General features: G+C 45.7%; 1 protein-coding gene across 2 annotated transcripts in view; it reads right to left on the bottom strand.

The window, feature by feature from the left end:
• Nucleotides 1–557: 557 nt before the first annotated feature.
• The window catches only part of SIN3B (SIN3 transcription regulator family member B), a 126,206-nt gene continuing 107,050 nt past the window's right edge, over nt 558–19,713 (bottom strand). For both annotated transcript variants that reach the window (XM_077475511.1, XM_077475512.1), the window contains 3 exons: nt 15,523–15,617; nt 2,315–2,519; nt 558–2,018 (listed from right to left, as the gene is read on the bottom strand). In XM_077475511.1, coding sequence (XP_077331637.1) covers nt 1,788–2,018; nt 2,315–2,519; nt 15,523–15,617 — 531 coding nt within the window. In that variant the 3' untranslated portion in view covers nt 558–1,787. The remainder of the gene's footprint in view (nt 2,019–2,314; nt 2,520–15,522; nt 15,618–19,713) is intronic.

Raw genomic sequence — 19,713 nt, 5'->3', positions numbered from 1 at the left:
GGCAGGGGGAAGTGGAATTTTATGGGCTGGTGCAGTGGAGGTTTATTATAATTTTCTTGTACTCCTTTTTACGAAAATTTTTGGTGTTGTAAACAAATGGTTTCCTTCCATTGTATTGATGTATAACATTGACGATAAACATTTTGAACAATAAAATAGATGATTTTAGTGATCGAGTTTAGATCCATTTTAACTCCGATTGGCTGAATTAATCTCTTTGAATACAGCAAGGGCACACTATAATCTCTAAAACATAGCTCAACATCTGGTGCTTTGATGAACATCAAAGTGTGCAGGTAGCGCCACATTCACAGACTGTCTTGTAGTTCAACACTGAAAAACATTACAGTATATAAAATATATTTGTGTGGGCTAAAGTCTTTCACAACACTGACCTGCACTATACATACATGACCTATATACGATGGCCTCTGTTCATCATATTAGGTGTATATGGGCCAGGTCTAGAAGACCAGAAGATTTTTCAGATATCAGTTTCCATTGAAGAGGACTTATTTTTAAATTAGAACATAATTTATTAAACACACATGCAATACTACTTTTACAGCACTTGATTTATTTAATATCACTGTTATATGGGTCGGTATAGACAAAAAAAAAAGAAAACAAAATAGATTTATGGCATTATTGAATATTTTGTAGTCAACACCAATCCCTGTCAAAGCCCATTATTTTTACAATTATTAGTTCCGAAATACTGTATGTGGACAGTGGCAGATAAGTGCAAACAGATATGAAATAAAAAAAGGTCAGATAAAAGATTACTCCAAGTGCTTTTTCTTCACGACCACAGCTAAAAAGGGCAACTCTGCCCAAACCTGACATTACAGTTTTGGGTAGGTACCAGAGGGCTGAACCATTTGCTGGCTTTTTGTATCCCTGAATGACATAATGGAGAGATATCTCTAGCATGGCAATAAATGTGCGCGTCGCCTTTTTCGACAATATGTGGATTCTGCTGGAGGACAGGGACACAGATATTTGTCTTTATAAAGGCCATTGTGCATGTGCAGAAATGAGACTACTACTGAGAATCTCTCAACAATGACATTCACAAAAGATCTAAAAAGTCTGCGATTCACCTTGCCAGCATACATGCAAAACTGAAATTTCAGTTTAATTGGCAACAGCCTTTTCACCTTCCATTTGATCAGTGGCAATTTTGGAAATTGTCCACCGTAATATGTTAACATAAAACTATAGACTCTCTTCACCATGAATAATGTTAAATAAAAATGATTTTAAAATGGGCAGTTTTAAAATGTATTTCAATGGTGCCATTTTTATGGAATGGATATTCAATATTTTCTTCCTTGTTTTGTAAACTGATTGCACGATTTAATATCAAGTTAATTTTCGGCTTTTCTTTAAATAAGCATGGCAATTCTCCCAGCACCATGATTAACTGTTCATATATAAGAGATACCATTATTAATGAATGTAATCAAACACTTCATTAGTAACTGTGTACACAAAACGTCCATTAGCGTCATATCAACCCTGACTGTAAAGTTCTGGCTTGGATGCTTAATAAAGAGGTGCACAGTTAAGGGTGTGAAGTCTTCTTTCAGTTTATATTTGGTACTGTTGGGCTGCAGGGTGAACGTTGATTAAGGAATCCACAGCACAAACAGAGATAATGGCACTGGTAGAAGCTGCTGCCTACTGTCAGTCAGGCATCTTTTTAAGAACAGCAGCAGGAAAAAAGCCCCGTAAAAAAAAAGTCATCAAGCAGCAAATGCATACAGAGGAGCTGTGGACAGGTGTCAAGGGGAGGACGCTCTGCGTGTGTACTGCACTCGATATCTTGTAACTGTCATGCCATGGATCTCCGAGATCTCACATACAGTCTTGCAGGGAACCATTTCTTCATCTTCTTCACCAGTCAACCAGTCTTGCACCAGGTCAGCTGCTCTTGAACTGACATTCTCCTGCAGCCAGCTGTTGTGCCAGGCAGCAAATCTCTCATGGTGCTTCTGGAAGACCATAGGCTGGAACTGCAAGGAAAGAAAGATTGTATGTGTGAAAACATTCCCAATCATTAAATATAAGCCTCGAGTTAGGCAATACCAATATAGCAAAACTGACAGTAAGGTGAACAATAAAAGGCATAAAAGGAAAACCCATGGCTTATGGCGAAGGACTGCTTTAGGGTCATGTAAATTTGGCCATTTTTTTTGGTTTGTTGTCGAGCCAGGCATTCACTTGCCTGCACTGAAAATCAAGATGCTGCTAATACAATGGACTTGTATGTCAAAGAATTTGGATAAATGGTCTTTAACGACATCCTTACCTCTTTGGCTCTTGTCAGTGTCCCCCAGCGGTACATGTAATCTTCAGAGTTGATGATGAACATCATCTTGTGGCTGTTGAGCCTGAAGCGGCAATCCATATTGCTAGCACTTTCCACACCCATTAATCGTTTCCATGAGCTCTTAACTTCATCTTTCATCATTCGCATTGTCCTGCATTGCCATCTGTGAAAATTTCTGATATTTCTGTGGACAGGAAAAGGTCAGTCATAAAATGTCTGATCGTTAATGCCATTTTATGTACATAAAACATTCCTCAGAAGGAGAGATGCATACATAAACACATACATAATAAAAATGATATATATATATATTTTTTTCACTCCTTTCTCCATCCTCATGCAGTATATACTTTTCTAAATTTGCTTCCTCCTATGCTCAGTAATGAGAGCTAAAATGAAATGCCTTGTACTTGCATATGTACCACCAACAGTCCCCAAACTAGGGCTCCCTTGTTGCTGTAAGCCAGCCCCTGCAATAAGGTCTTACATGCAGGGCTCTCTCATTGCACACCAGGGAAGCCATTTTTTACAGGTTCTCAACAATGTTGGAATATTTTATACTCCTACTGACCACTGAAGCAGGGCAATTTGTTTTGGACAGCGAACTGGCACTTTGTTTAGAAAAGTCTTGGGACCCCCCTAGCTGCCAGGGGAAGAACTCCTCCAGTGAGAGTGGGGGGAGGAATGACCAAGGGGAATGAAAGGAGGATTTTGTTGGTAGGGGACTCAATTTTTTAGAAAGACAGAGAGCGCAATCTGTCACAAGGGACACGAAGAGCCGAACTGTATGTTGTTTAATGGGCGCTCGGGTTTGGCACATCATGGATCTGGTGGACAGATTACTGGGGGGGGGGGGACCCGGCTGTCATGGTGCACGTTGGCACCAATGACAAAGTCAGAGAAAGTCTGAGGAAGATGGAGGGTCCTAAAAAACGATTTTAGATATTTAAGAGCTAAATTGAAGAATAGGACCTCCAAGGTAGTATTTTCAGAAATACCTCAGGCCACACCATAAGGCAGCAGGAGATTAGGACAGTAAGCCAGAATTGGAGGAGCTGGGTTGGGTTCCTGGAGAACTGGGCCGACTTTTCAGTCGGCCACAAGCTCTAGCGGACAAGATGGGAGAACTAAAGCTTCTACTGTATGAGATTAGATTTTAGATCTAATGTATGAGAAAATTAGATTAGATTTTAGATTTGATTAGATTTTGTGGGAAATTTCAGAGACCTGGTTCAATAGCTCTCATGATTGGCTGGCAACCATTCAAGGGTATTCCCTATATCGCAGGGGGGTAAAAAAGGGGGAGAGATATGCATGTATATGAAAAATGATGTATAGGTGAATGTGAGAGATGACATTACTAATGGAGCAAGGGAAGAGACAGACTCCTAATGGGTAGAGTTACAAAGGGAGGAAACCAAGGAGAAATTAATACTGGGAGCATGCTACAGGCCCTCTAACCCGAGTGATCAAGGGAAGACGGATCTCCTATCACAGTTTGGAATGGTGGCAAGAATGGGAAGTGTCATTATAATGGGGGATTTTAAATATCCAGACAGACTGGGTGGCAGGAACCATGCATTCATCTAAGGCTTGTCATTTACTAAATGTCTTACAGGACAATTTCATGGGTCAGATGGTAAAAGTACCAACAATAAAGTTAAAGTTAACAGAGCTAATAAAAGCCATGGGTGGCTTAACGCCAAAAAAAAAAATCACATAAAAGCAAAGGAGGCCTTCAAAAAAATACAAGGCTGAGGGACCATCATCAGCATTCCAACTGTATAAAGAATGCAATAAGAAATGTAAGGGTGCAATCAAGGTGGCCAAGATAGAACACGAAAGGCACATAGAGGAAAGTAAGAAAAAATTAATCGCAAGAAATTCTTTAAGTACATAAATAGTAAAAAAGGGAAGCCAGATCATATTGGCCCCATAAAGAATGATGAAGGGATTCTGGTTACAAAGGATGGTGAGATGGCAAAGGTTTTGAATGTATTCTTCTCCTCAGTCTTCACGAGGGAAACAGCAATGTTTAGCCTCCTGACATGTCACAGGAAGCACCCCTATGGTTAACAGAGGATAACATCAGAAACAGACTTGAAAAACCTAACATAAATAAGTCACCGGAACCAGATGGCTTGCACCTGAAGGTCCTTAAGGAGATCAGTCAAGTAATTGCCAGACCGTTGTTCCTAATTTTTACGAACAGTCTACTAACTGGAATGGTACCAGCTGACTGGAGAAAGGCCAATGTAGCACCAATCTTTAAAAAAGGACCAAGATATATGCCTGGGAACTACAGACCAGTTAGCCTAACATCAGTAGTATGCATGCTCTTGGAAGGGATGATAAGGGACTAGATACTGTTTTCATTACTAAAATCTTGTATAATTATCATGGATTCATGAAAAATCATTCTTGCCAAACAAATCTATTAACCACCTATGAGGAGGTGAGCCTTCATCTAGATGAAGAAAGGCCGGTAGACGCAGTGTAACTGGATTTTGCAAAGGCATTTGAAACAGTTCCCCAGAAACATTTACTATACAAGCTAAGATCTGTCGGCATGGACCAAAGGGCGAGTACCTGGATTGAAAACTGGCTACAAGGGTGAGTTCAGAGGGTAGTGATATATGGGGAGTATTCGGAATGGTCCAATGAAGAAAGTGTGGTCCCTCAAGAGTTCTGTCCTGGGACCAATCCTATTAAATTTATTCATAAATAATCTGGAGGATGGGATAAACAGCTCAATCTTAGTATTTGCGTACGATACTAAGCTAAGCAGGGCAATAGCTTCTCCGCAGGTTGTGGAAACCTGGCAAGAAGATCTGAACAAATTAATGGGGTGGGCAACTACATGGCAAATTAGGTTTAATGTAGAAAAATGTAATATGTATTTAGGGGGCAAAAACATGAATGCAATCTACTTACTAGGGGGAGAACCTCTGGGGGAATCTAGGATGGAAAATGACCTGGGAGGCAATGCCAAGCTGCTACAAGCAAATCCAATAGAATATTGGCATGTATTAAAAGGGAATTAACTCCAGAGATAAAACGATAATACTCCCACTCTACAAGACTCTGGTCTGGTCGCACCTAGAGTATGCCATCCAGTTCTGGGCTCCAGTCTTCAGGAAGGATGTGCTGGAAATGGAGTGAATACAGAGAAGGGCAACAAAGCTAATAAAGAGACTGGAGGACCTTAGTTCTGAGGAATGATTAAAAGCACAACTTATTCTCTTTGGAGAAGAGACACTTGAGAGGGGATAGGATTTCAATGTATAAATACAGTACTGGTGACCCCACAATAGGAAGAACACTTTTCCACGAAAGGGCTTTTAAAAAGACTTGCGGACATTCACTAAAATTAGAAGATAAGCGATTTAACCGGAAACTACGTAAAGGGTCCTTTATGGTAAGAATGTAGAATTCACTTCCAAGCAGTGGTTTCAGCAGGGAGCATAGATAATAATAATTACTATGTGGGTTATATGGCACCTTTAGGTGATGGACACTGGCACACCCTAAGACAGGAAGTCCACTCCTATATAACCCCTCCCACTACTGGGAGTACCTCAGTTTTTGTAGCAAAGCAATATACGTGTATTAAAAGAGGGGAGGGACCTCTGTGTCCCATGTTGTACTCCAAGAAACAGATTTTACAGGTAAGCTGTTATAAAAATCCTATTTTCTTTATCATACATCACGGGACACATAGCCATAGTAATTACAGAACAATGCCAACTGAGGGGGGGGGGGGGGACACAACAAAAATAGGGCACCATGAGACCAGAGGACTTATACTGCGCCTAAAGGCGATATGCTCATGCCTTTTTACATCAACCTGATAGAATTTGGTAAATGTATGGACTGAAGACCAAGTTGAGGCCTTGCAGATTTGAGCCATGGAGGTTTGGTGATGCACTGCCCACAAAGAAATAACAGCCCTGGTGGAGTGCGCTTTGATTTGAGAGGGTAGAATCTTCCTCTTCAAACCATAAGCTTGAACAATTACTTGCCGAATCCATTTAGAAATAGTACATTTCGATGCTGCCTGTCCTTTTTTAAAGGACCTAAAGCCAACACAAACAAAACATCAGTTTTTTCAAATCTGAGCAGTCGCCTTCAAGTAGACTTTGCTCTCGCCACATCAAGAGAATGTAATGACTTCTTCCATAGAACTGGATTCTGGAAAAAACAAAGGTAGAACAATATCCTGGTTTAGATGAAAACCTGACACTACCTTTGGTAGAAAGTTAGGGTGAGGACGCAATACTACTCTATCCTTGTAAATAATGAAATATGGCTCTTTACAAGAAAGAGCAGCCAACTATGATACCCTTCTTTCAGAAGATATGGCTACCAGAAAAAAAAAATTGTCAAAAGGACCAAGGGAATATGACGTATTGGTTCAAAAGGTTGTTTCTGTAATGTTGAAAAAACTAAAAGTCCCAAGGGTTCAGGGGTGACCCAACTGGTGGATTTAGCCACGTTACCCCCTCTATAAAGCTATGAACCCAAGTATGCGAAGCAAGTGAAACAATACCAATAAGGCCGAGACCTGGCCTTTGATAATACTCAAGGCCAGTCTCATTTCTAACCCCATCTGCAGAAAGTCAAAGATTCTACCCATGACATAACTTCTGGGATGCCAACCCTTGGATTCACACCAGGAAACATATGCCTTCCAGACTAGAATATAGGTTTCTAGAGGCCAGCTTTCTTGCATTAATTAAGGTAGATACCAAAGAACCCGACAGCCCACGCTTCTTCAGCATGTGGGTCTCAATAGCCAAACCATTAAAATTTGACTTTTGTAAGGTTGGATGGAATACCGGACTTTGCAAGAGTAGGTCTGGAAGTGATGGTAGGGTCAATGAGTCCCCTACCGCCATCCTTATGATCTCTGCATACCAAGATCTTCTGAGCCACAAGAATCACAGACTTCCCTTCCTGCTTGATCCTGAGTAATGGAAGCAGCAGAATTGGAGGGAATGCATAAATCAGCGAGAACGGACTATCAAGGCATCTGTTATGCATGCTAGCGGATCCCTTGTTCTTGACAAAGTTGTTGATCCTGGACGCAAACAGATCTATGTCCGGGATCCCCCATCTTCGGCATATTGCCATGAAAATCTCGAGGTGAAGGCACCAATCTCCCGGGAACAACTGCTGGTGACTCAGTCTGCCTGACAATTTTTTATCCCTGGAATGAAGACTGTCGATAGGCAAGGTACATTGTTTTTTGCCCAAGTTAGGATATGATTCACCTCTTTCTGGGCTGCACGACTTTGTGTGCCCCCTTGGTGATTGATATAAGCCACGGCTGTGGCATTGTCGGATTGGATCCTGACAGGACAATTCCATAACCTGAACATCCAGGCCCTCAGGGCCAAGCGTGCACCCGAATCTCTAGAATGTTGATGAGCAAGGCCATTTCTGACTTGGACCATTTGCCTTGGATGGTTGCCTCCTCCAAGACTGCTCCCAAACCCAAAAGGCTAGCATCTGTTACCACCTTCCAGGTAACTGGAAGGAAGGACTTTCCCCTTTTCAGATTCTTGGTTATCAACCACCAACTGAGACGCTGGAGCACCTTTGGAGACAGATACATTGGGAAATCTAGAGCTTGGACTTTCTTGTTCCAAGCTAATAGGATACAGTTTTGCAGCAGCCTCGAATGAAACTGAGCATAAGGAACGGCCTCGAATGAAGCCACCATCTTTCAAAACAACCTCATGCAAAGCCGAATAGAAGGATTCTTTTTTGCTTTGACCACCTGAATCAGTTCCTTTATGGCGCTGATATTTGCCTGATTTGCCTGAGGCAAGAATACCTTTTTCTGGACTGTATCTATGATCAGACCCAAGTATTCTAACCCAAACAAGAAGCGGGCTTATCAACAGACTCAGTTAAGGGTAACATAAAAGTGGAGGGGAACAATTCAGTAAGAGATTGCACCATCAATCTCTCAGATTGTGAGGCTGAAGGCGGTCCTTCTGCATGTGACCCCTCAGTCATCAGCCTCTTCATGGTCTCCTGTGGGAAATTCATCTCCTCCTGCCCCCAGTTCCTCTGTTTGAGGGTCCTGGGTAGTGGAAGGGGACCCGTCGCGTTTTGTACCACTCTGGGAAGATGTGATTAAAGCCGCTAACCTTTTCTCCAATCCTATCATGGCGGAGGAAAAAAACCTCTTCCGTAATATAGACAGGGGCTGCAGTGCTGGAAACTGTTGCAACATTTTACGGCCCCGATGGCTCACTCTGACCACCCACCTCAGATCTCTCAGGGGAGGATGACATTGTAGAGATGAGACTAAGCTTCTTAGAGCTGGAGAGACTTTTGAGCCCTTTTTTTGGGCGTTTCTACCTCCCCTTCTGACCATAGCCCGATGCACAAATGCAGAGGTACTACCAGAAGAAATTTCACCCACTGCTTGAGCAAATAGTCCAACAACTGCCGCTTCAATGGGGATGGAAAGTATTCAGACCCCCTTAAATTTTCCACTCTGTTATACTGCAGCCATTTGCTAAAATCATTTAAGCTCATTTTTGTTCCTCAATGTACACACAGCACCCCATATTGCCAGAAAAACTGATTTATTAAAAAAGAAAAAACTGAAATATCACATGGTCCTAAGTATTCAGACCCTTTGCTCAGTATTTAGTAGAAGCACCCTTTTGATCTAATACAGCCATGAGTCTTTTTGGGAGAGATGCAACAAGTTTTTCACACCTGGATTTGGGGATCCTCTGCCATTCCTCCTTGCAGATCCTCTCCAGTTCTGTCAGGTTGGATGGTAAACGGTAGATAGCCATTTTTAGGTCTCTCCAGAGATGCTCAATTGGGTTAAAGTCAGGGCTCTGGCTGGGCCATTCAAGAACAGTCACGGAGTTGTTGTGAATCCACTCCTTCGTTATTTTAGCTGTGTACTTAGGGTCATTGTCTTGTTGGAAGATAAACCTTTAGCCCAGTCTGAGGTCCTGAGCACTCTGGAGAAGGTTTTAGTCAAGGATATCCCTGTACTGGCCGCATTCATCTTTCCCTCGATTGCAACCAGTCGTCCTGTCCCTGCAGCTGCAAAACACCCAACAGCATGATGCTGCCACCACCATGCTTCATTGTTGGGACTGTATTGGACAGGTGATGAGCAGTGCTTGGTTTTCTCCACACATGCCACTTAGAATTAAGGCCAAAATGTTCTATCTTGGTCTCATCAGACCAAAGAATCTTATTTCTCAACATCTTGGAGTCCTTCAGGTGTTTTTTTAGCAAACTATGCAGGCTTTCATGTGTCTTGCACGGAGGAGAGGCTTCCGTTTGGCCACTCTGCCATAAAGTCCCGACTGGTGGAGGGCTGCAGTGATGGTTGACTTTCTACAACTTTCTCCCATCTTTGACTGCATCTCTAGAGCTCAGCCACAGTGATCTTTGGGTTTTTCTTTACCTCTCACACCAAGGCTCTTCTCCCCGATAGCTCAGTTTGGCCAGCTAGCTCTAGGAAGGGTTCTGGTCATCCCAAAGTCTTCCATTTAAGGATTATGGAGGCCACTGTGCTCTTAGGAACCCTAAGTATAGCAGAAATATTTTTGTAACCTTGGCCAGATCTGTGCCTTGCCACAATTCTGTCTCTGAGCTCTTCAGGCAGTTCCTTTGACCTCATGATTCTCATTGCAGCACTGTGAGCTGCAAGGTCTTATAATAGACAGGCGTGTGGCTTTCCTAATCAAGTATAATCAAACACAGCTGGAGTCAAATGAAGGCGTAGAACCAGCTCAAGGATGAACAGAAGAAATGGACAGCACATGAGTTAAATATGAGTCTCACAGTAAAGGGTCTGAATACTAAGGCCCCTTTCACACTGACGATCCGTTCAGGCCAGTCTGTCAGTTTTTCAGGCGGACCTGAACGGATGCTCCATAGAGCTCTATGGAGCGTCGGATGTCAGCGGTGACAAGTCCGCTGACATCCGACCCGCTCCGATCTGAAAAAGTGTGACGGAGGAAAAAGCCATTTTTCCATCTGTCATCGGATCGGATCAGGTGACGACGGACACTGCGGTCCGTCGTCATCCGATCTCCCATAGGGGAGAGTGGCGCTGTGACAGGTCCGTCCCTGCGCAGTGTGCAGAGCCGGACCTGTCATCTCCCTGCTCAACGGGGATCGACGGAGTGACCCCCGCTGAGCAAACGGATATCCACGGGGCGGATCAGCACTGATCCGCCCCATGTGAAAGGACCCTTAGGACCATGTGATATTTCATTTTTTCATTTTTAATAAATCTGCAAAAATGACAACAATTCTGTGTTTTTGTGTCAATATGGGGTGCTGTGTGTACATTCATGAGAAAAACAAAAGAACTTAAATGATTTCAGCAAAAGGCTGCAATATAACAAAGAGTGAAAAATTTAAGGGGGTCTGAATACTTTCCGCCCCCACTGTATCAATGCTCAGCCTGATGCTTCAGTAAATGTGCAAAGGGAATGCCTGTGTCACCACTTACATGCCCCCTTCTGCTTGTGTCCCTCCATCAGCTGCTGTTAGCAAAATTGAGATTTTTAAATGTACTCCTGCGCTGGGCACCGCCGCACGCCAAGCCACGCCCCCTTCCTCTTTTAAAAAAAAAAGTGTTTTTCCGCGCAAGCGTGCTCTTCTGTTCCGACTGGATCACCGTGTGTGGGGGAGGAGGCGGCAAGGAGGAGAGCTAGTGACAAACTGCCGTGCAGGGTGGTAGAGAACGGAGCGGCATCTGCCAATCGTTCTGACTTCCCCTCATCTATCCAGGGAGAGGGGGAGTGCTTTTGCCCACGTGGTGGGAGTTTTTTTTCTTTTTAAAGAAATCCCCCCTCAACATCTTATCGGAAGTCTGGGACTGCTAGCCGGAGGAAAGTCTGCAGCTTCTGCTGACACAGAGCTATCTAAGGAAAGCATGACAAAGTACGTGCTCTATACAGCCCCCCAGTAGTGACTTTAGGCATGACATTTAATTTTAAAAGGAGACAATCCATAAGAAAATATAAAATTCCTTTGGAATCTCCACTTACCTTATCCTGCCGCAGGGATTCTGTGGTAAAAACGACAGATCCAACCTTCATCCGTCACAGTGGGCTCAGTTAAAAAAAAACTTCAGGAACTGCGGCCCCTTTCTATCGGGGGATCCATACCTCTGGACCCGTAAAGCACCCTGCCAGGAAAGCTTTATGGCTGAAAAAAACAAAAAGCAATGGATCCCAGGGTCCAGCTCTCTAAAAAGAGAAGCATTACAGGCTAAACCTCATTTCTTCCACCACGACGCCCGGGTACAATGCAATTCGGCCTGAAAATACACTTTGAATGGATCCAGTTGCATAGATGGTCCAGCAAAGGAATATTCCAGTGGAGCTCAGCATAGTACATCTTTACTCATGACCAACACCCAAGACACTGGCGAAAAAACAGAGGTACTCTCAGTAGTGGGGGGGGGGGGGGTTATAAGGAGTGGACTTCCTGTCTTATGCCGCGTACACACGGTCGGAGAATCCGTCGGAATGCGTCTTATTGGACCGTGTCGTCAGATAATCCGACTGTGTGTGGTATGCATCGGCGGCACAGTGGTGTAGTGGTTAGCACTCTCACCTAGCAGTAAGAAGGGTCGCTGGTTCAAATCCCAACCACGACACTACCTGCCTGGAGTTTGCATGTTCTCCCTGTGCCTGCGTGGGTTTCCTCCAGGTACCCTGGTTTCCTCCCACAATCCAAAGACATGCAGGTAGGCTAATTGGCTTCTGTCCAAAATTGGCCCTAGTATATGAATGGGGACCTTGGATTGTGGGCGCCTTGAGGGTAGGGACTGATGTGAGTGTGCAATGTACAGGGATAGGGACAATTGTAGACACTCACTCAGGTTGAACTGGATGGACTGGTGTCTTTATTCAACCTTAATAACTATGAAACTAACTATGTTGGAAATATTTCCCGACCAACTGGGCCGGTCGGACATATTCCAATCATGTGTAGAGAATTTTGATCGGACCAAGTGCCACGCATGCTCAGATCAAATTCCTACATCAAAGCCATTGGCTACTAGCCTGAACGTAGTCCCATCATAACGAAATTACGTCATCATGTTCTGAAAGATCGGATTTTTCGCCAACTTGGCCCGACCATGTGTATGCAACAGTTTCGGACAAGATCCGACGGACAAAATCCGACGGATTTGGTTGTGGAAATCTCCGACCATGTGTACAGGGGCTAAGGGTGAGCCACCAGTGTCCATCACCTAAAGGTGGCCTATAACCCACATAGTAATTACTATGTCCTGTGATGTACGATAAAGAAAACTATTAGATAGGCACCTAAACGACAACATACAGGGACATACAATGTAATATTGCTATAAAAGCGCACACACAGACACAGGTTGGACTTAATGGGCATGGGTCTTTTTTCAACCTTACCAACTATGTAACAATTAAATCCAACTCCTTTCCAAATCTCTTAAAACGGGGGTCAGCAACCTTTTTCAACTTAAGGGCCAGATTCAATGTATGTGAATGTATGCTAAAACATGAAGATAATAATAATCCCAATATAGTAATAACAGTACAGGTTTACCTCACTTTAAGGTGATTCACTAATACAAAGTTCACCCTGAGGGAGCATGTGGCTGGGGATTCAGATTTTACTGCCCCCCCTACCCCATCCTGGCACCCAAGGGTGGCGGACACCAGCCAGCATGGTCTGGAGATGGGATTCAGGTCCCTAAGGATGATGGTGTCCCTGTCCCCAGGAGAGAAGGGGTCCCTGTCTCCAGGGGTGATGGGATCACCATAGGGTCCCACCATTGCAGTCCTTTCTGCACCCCGTAGCAGTGTCCCCTGCGCGCCCACCCCATAGTGTCCCCTGTCGTCCTCCACCACACACACACACACACACACAGTGGGTAGAACTCTCCTTAACTTTTCACATTAACAGGCGGGTGATTGGTTGCTAGCCTGCAACCAATCACCTGCTGTGTAATGAAAAAAGTTAACTCCAGGGGTTCCCGCCCCCATCAAGCCCCGTGATACCGGCTGCTCGCCAATAAAAAAAAAGGACAGCAGCGAAAATGTCAATGGACCGGGTTCCCGTGAATTAATCACAGGCACTGATGGGCCAGACATCTAACAGTGGTGTCTTAAAATCTTACCTAAACTAGTCTTATTCAAATCCATATAGTAAGCCCTTAGCATCTCTCACATCTCCTTGAGCAACACAAAGAAAGTCACTTACAGGATAAAACTTAGAGACCAGCCTTACAGAAATGATAGCAACAAGAAAGGATACCTTGCGGGTAAGGTTGGATATAAGGACTATCTTTTATGGCTTTAAAGGGTGGTTTCTGAAGTGCCAAAAGAACCAGGTTAAGAATCCTCAGTGCCACTGGGGAACTAACAGGGGGAGCAATATGTGCGAGACCCAGTCCCAAGGGCCTTCACTAAAGAAAGAGGCCAATGGCTCTGAAACAAAACAGCCAGAGCCAAGAGTTGCTTCTTATTGGCTCTTAAGGTCAAATGTTGCTCTGGGCTGACTAGGGAAAAGGCAAAGTGTCCCAAGAAGAACTTTTAGACCCGAATTTCCAAGTCTTACACCAAATTAATAGGCTTTCCAGGTTTGATGGTGGACTTGGCAAGAAGTGGACCGCGTAGATCTCAGGAGGGTAGGTATGACCAAATTCAATAGGTGCCTGTCCCCCAGGACCTGGGCTTTAACAGCTATACCCTTAAAGCGGGAGTCCGCCGGGACTCCGCGTTTTTTTTTTTTTTTTAAGTCAGCAGCTACAAATACTGCAGCTGCTGACTTTTAAAATAGCGACACTTACCTGTCCAGCGTGCCCGCGATGTCGGCACCCGAAGCCGATCTCTAGATCGACACTCGAGTGCTGCCGCCGCCATCTTGGGTATGGGAATCAGGAAATGGAGCCTTTCGGCTTCATTTCCCGGTTCCCTACTGCGCATGCGCGAGCCGCGCTACGCAATGAGGACGGTCCCCGCTGCCTCTGGGATCCGTGTGTTTCCCAGCAGGCAGCGGGGCACTTGCGGAAGGGGGCGGGCACTTGCGGAAAGGGGCGTAATGTACGCCCCTTTCCGCAGAGAGCTAGCCCGGAAGTGGGTGCAGTTACCTGGATTATCCGGAGGGGGGGAGGAATCCGATGAGCGGAAGGTCCATTTTAGGGTGGACCTCTGCTTTAAAGCCAGCAACCAAGAAACAGGGTGGTGAAACAGCCCTGGGGTCAAAATGGTTTGGATGATCAGGAAGGGCCCACAGAAAACCTGCAAGCAGTCTAAATATGTCCTCCTGAACCAGTTTGGTGCAATGAGGTTCACCAGAATGCCCACCATTTCAATCCTTGGACCAAACAAAGGATCTGGAGAGGGGCAATGGAAAAATCAGGTCCGCTTCTTGGTGAGCAGTACAAGCTCTGGTTCCTCCAAGGGGACTGACGTAGGGCATTGTTATGACCTTGTCCAGCTGGATTCTGGTTGGGTAACCTTGCAGTCCAGTGTTAAAAGGACAACCGAAGTGTCCTGAGTTCCAGGGTGTTGATTTGAAATCAAGCTTCTTCCCAAGACCACATCCCCTTCACCAAGAGGACACAATGACTCGTCTCCAGCTTGACGGGATGGCATTTGTTGTGAGAAAATGCCACATCTTAGGGGAACTGGTTTTCCCTGGATGGAATTTCATTATGTCAGGTAGAGTCTTGCCTTGTCGGTCAGAGCCATACATACATCTGGGGTGAAACAACATACGCTAATGGCCTGAAAGCAGCTCCCAGGCCTGGTTATAGGGCCTGAACATGAGAGTGGAGGGACAGGAGTTAAAACCAGTGAAGGAGAATCCTAGACAGGGCCGTATTCAATATCGGGCACAGGTACTGCCATCAGTAAGTCAGGTCCCGTGATCCATCTGAAACTCTATAGTCTGCACTCTCCGTCAGACTCTGGCTGATAGGGCTTGGGACAGGCTGGTCTTAACAGAAGACTGTCCATTGAGGAAAGGGAGAGGGGTATCCAGAATTTCAAACATTTTTTGAGATTTTGAAATTGGTGTCAGCAGATTGTAATAAGTAAAAGATATAGCATGTATTAATGTCTACTAATCGCTCATTTTTTTTTTTTTTTACAAAAGGAAGAAAAAAAGAAAAAACCCAGATCTTCAGATACCTCTGTAAAAATACTGGCTTCAATAAAAATCCTTCATTCTGGCCATTCTGTTCTCCTTGTACATTAATATACTGCTCCACATAATTGGAAAGGTGCTAGACAAAAACAAAGAAAATTACAAATTAGATCTCCTATCAATAACAAAAAACAAAAAAAAACAAAAAACACAGTAACCACAACTGAAGTAGAAAATGAATACACCTTTATTGTAACATTGAGCACACATGGTGATGAAGGAAACAAACGTACGATTTACCTGTAAAATGTGTAATGTCACACCCACATTTACCAAGTCACAGGACCAATGCCAAGGCACTGCTCAGGAGTGCTCTGCCAATGCAGAAACGTAACGATTGATATCATAACACCATTCACTATGGCTTATGACTTAACAGCCTAACAAAAATAGGATTTTTGTACTCACCATAAAATTCTTTTCTCTGTAATTCACCGATCGACACAGCTCCTCTCTGTAACTAAATGGGTTTATTAGCCTGCCACTAGGAGGAGAACTAGGCAAAAATTGTAACAATACACAGAACTCTAGTCCTGCCCCGGGGGGCGGACCCTGTGCCAACAACCCTCCCTGCTCCCAGGCAGAACTCAGTACGTCAACAAGCAGTATAACGTAGAGAAAAGGAGGGGTGGATGCTGCGTCGGTCGGTGAATTACAGAGAAAAGGATTTTATGATGAGTACAAAAATTCTATTTTCTCTTATATTCACCGACCGACACAGCTTCTCTCTGTAACTAAATGGGATGTCCCCAAGCAGTGCCAAATGAGGGGTAGGAAAAAACAGCATTAAAACTTTATCCACCATGGCAAGTGGGAACTAGTGAAACTAAACCCACAAAAAAAAAAAAATCAGTGTACAGAAAAACACACCGCCATAACCGGGCATTCTCAGGAGAGATCCCCAACAACGCAACCTTTTTCGGAAGTAATGCAACAGTGCAGTAACAAACAGTACTGCGTTTTATCGAAAAAAACTGAAAAAAATCTCAATTGCAACTACACGGCCGCCTGCAAAACTTTGCGGCTAAAACAGGCATCAGCCGATGCACTGACGTCTACCTTGTAGAACTTGGTAAACGTATGGACAGACGACCAGGTCGCCGTATTACACACCTGAGCAACAGATGCTTGGTGTCGGAAGGCCCAAGACGTTCCGATAGCTCTTGTAGAGTGGGCCGTGACCGGAAAGGGGGGCACCTGCCCCTTCAAGGCGTAGGCTTGGACTACAATCTTTCTGATCCACCTGGAAATGGTGGCCGATGAGACCGCCATACCCTTCTTTGGACCAGCCACTGAAACAAACAGTGAGTCTGACTTCCGAAAGGGAGCCATGGCAGACAAGTACACCTTCAGAGCCCTAACCACATCAAGATTGTGAAGGACCACCTCTTTGGGGTGCTTCGGCTTAGGACACAATGATGGTAATACAATGTCCTCATTGATCTGAAAAGCCGAAACCACCTTCGGTAGAAAGGATGGTTGCGGACGCAAGACCACCTTATCCCTGTGGATGACCAGATAAGGCCACTTGCATGACAAGGCCGCCAATTGCGAAACCCTCCTGGCCGATGTGATGGCCACTAGGAAAGACCACTTTCTGTGAAAGGGTCAACAGGGGAATCTCCCTGATAATCTCAAACTGCAGCTTCTGAAGTGCCCACAACACCAGGTTCAAATCCCATGCTGGTACTGATCCCACGGCGCCACCAGTGCGTCTGACGCATCTGCCCACAGATCTTTTGTCCTGGACACGAATCTCGGCACCTTCCGATTGAGACAGGGGGCCAATAGATCCATATCAGGTGTGCCCCATTTCAGGCACAGCAGCCTGAATATCTCCGGATGCAACGCCCATTCTCCTGGGTCCAGCATCTGACGACTCAGATAGTCCGCCAGCCAATTTTCCACCCCCGGGATGTAAATGGCCGACAGGGCCGAAAAGTGTAGCTCTGCCCACCAAAGTACGTGAGCGACCTCCAGAGCAGTGGCTCAGCTTCTTGTTCCCCCTTGGTGATTTATGTACGCCACAGCCGTGGTGTTGCCTGACTGTATACTGGTCAGACATCCTTGAAGACACGTCGACCACATGTGGAGGCACAGCCTGATCGCTCTCAATTCGAGCAGATTGATCGGCAACCTGGATTCGTCCGTCGACCAGAGGCCCTGAGCCGACTGAATCCCCATCACTCCACCCCAGTTGGATAGACTGGCGTCCGTAGTGATCACCGTCCATTTCAGAGAACCATTTCCCAGACTGAATCACCGGGAACCTCAACCAGCAGATCAGAGAGTCCCTGACTGGCTGGCTCACCTGGACCTGTCGATCAAGGGACAACGGAGATTTGTCCCATTTTGTCAAAATCTCCTTCTGCAGGACTCTGGTGTGGAACTGGGCATAAGGTACTGCCTCGAAGGAGGCTACCATGAGCCCCAGTACTCGCATACAAAAGCGGAGCGGCGACCACTTGCGGTTCATCAGTAGTTTGACCGCAGATCTGAGAGTCTGCAATTTGTCCGAGTCAGAGAAAGACCCTCGCTTCTCTGGAGTCCAATAGTAAACCCAGGCACTCCAGACGCTGGGTTGGCACAACCACTGACTTCTTTAGGTTCAACAGCCACCCAAATTCCCACAACCGTAAACAAGGAACGAGCCACTGTCTCGGCCTTCCTGTCCGTGGGATCCTTGAATGCAGGAGTCCCCTTTACCAGGATCGTGATTACTTTATTTAACCTGGATACTGGGGGGTCCACGACTGGAGGAGCCCACCAATTCTTGAGAAGGCTTTCCTCAAAGGGTTAACGCACCACCGTGTTTTTGGGGACTGAAAAGGTCCTCTGCGGCCGACCCCATACCCTGTAGATGAACTTGTCAAAATAAGCCAAATACGTGAACACCTTAGGTGAACATGCTGGCTTGCAAGACCCAAAAGGGACCGATACATCAGCAGAGGGATCCGCTGGCTCCTGTATCTTCAGGGTATCACACACAGCTGTGATAAGTGCTCCAACACCTGGACCCGGACGGGGAATGATCCTCACTGTCCGAATGGTCCTGGCCAGCCTCGTCTGATAGGTCAGAGCAGGGGTCACTAGCCGCAGCAGGGCCTGAGTCTGCATCAGAGCTCTCACCAGAGGACGGGGGGGGTGGTTGGAGGTAGGGGGCTTTTACGTGCACCTTTCCTTCCACGCACCGCCTCTATTTTTGCAACAAAATATTTAAAGATCTCCGCCAGGGTGCCCATGGGCACAGCGCTATCAGCAGGTGACCCGGTTGCAATAGCAGGGGAAGAAAAACACCAGTTTCTGAAGCCATGCTGACCCTACCCTGTCTGCCACCTGCAAGGGGACTTAGGACAGGGAAGGTCACACCCTCCTGCTGCCGCCACGTGGGAGGGGGGGGAGGAGTACCTAGCTCCAGACTCACCACCCTGGGGCATTCTGTGAATGTTACTAGCCGTGCCTGTAGTCCCTAGGAGGTTACCCATTTGCAGAGTGAAGAAACTGTGTTGGCAGCAGTTGTATAGAATAGCGGTGAAACGATCTGCAGAGCTTGCACCAGCGTTCAGGGAAGAGCCATTCAGCGTCCTTTATACGCAGGAAACAGTATGTGAGAGCACATGTAAAGCTGTCACAAGGGAACTGCGGTGAAAAGAGTGCTCGGGCTTCAAAAGAATGGCCAATGTAACTCATAGGAAAAACCTATAGAAAATGGCTGCTGAGGCTCACAAAGGGAACCTGCTTTGCCCACAGTCGAAATGGCTGCCGGCAGCGACATGAGGTGACAGGAAAAATCACAGAACAGTGCTGCCTGCATTCACAGCAAGAAAACCTCCACAGACACCTTTTGGGCCCCCCCAGACCGGGACCAACGCTAGCCGCACAGAGCCCCCTACAGGTGAGAGACCCAGCGAACCCCACACACACCGCCGCAGCACATGCAGCTACCCCCCCCCCCCCGAGGGGGGAAGGGGGGGAGATATGGACGTGGGAGATAAGAGAAGAAGGTGAGGTGGCCCCCGAATTGACCTCCCAGGGAATGCCCAGCTGCTCACCCCACCGAAGCAGGGAGAGCCGTACTTACCAGTCCTGAAGAGCTGGGAGACATTCCATCACAGACCTACTCCTGTGCAATTACAGGGTAGCTGCTGGCCCCGTATACTGTGATCCAGACATCA

The sequence above is a fragment of the Lithobates pipiens genome, unplaced genomic scaffold (assembly GCF_037356315.1).
Source record: "Lithobates pipiens isolate NorthernLeopardFrog02 unplaced genomic scaffold, aLitPip1_a1.2 Scaffold_13, whole genome shotgun sequence".
NCBI classification, from domain to species: Eukaryota; Metazoa; Chordata; class Amphibia; order Anura; family Ranidae; genus Lithobates; species Lithobates pipiens.
Note: the sequence above shows the minus strand (reverse complement) of the source record. Positions and strands in the feature narration are given on the sequence as shown.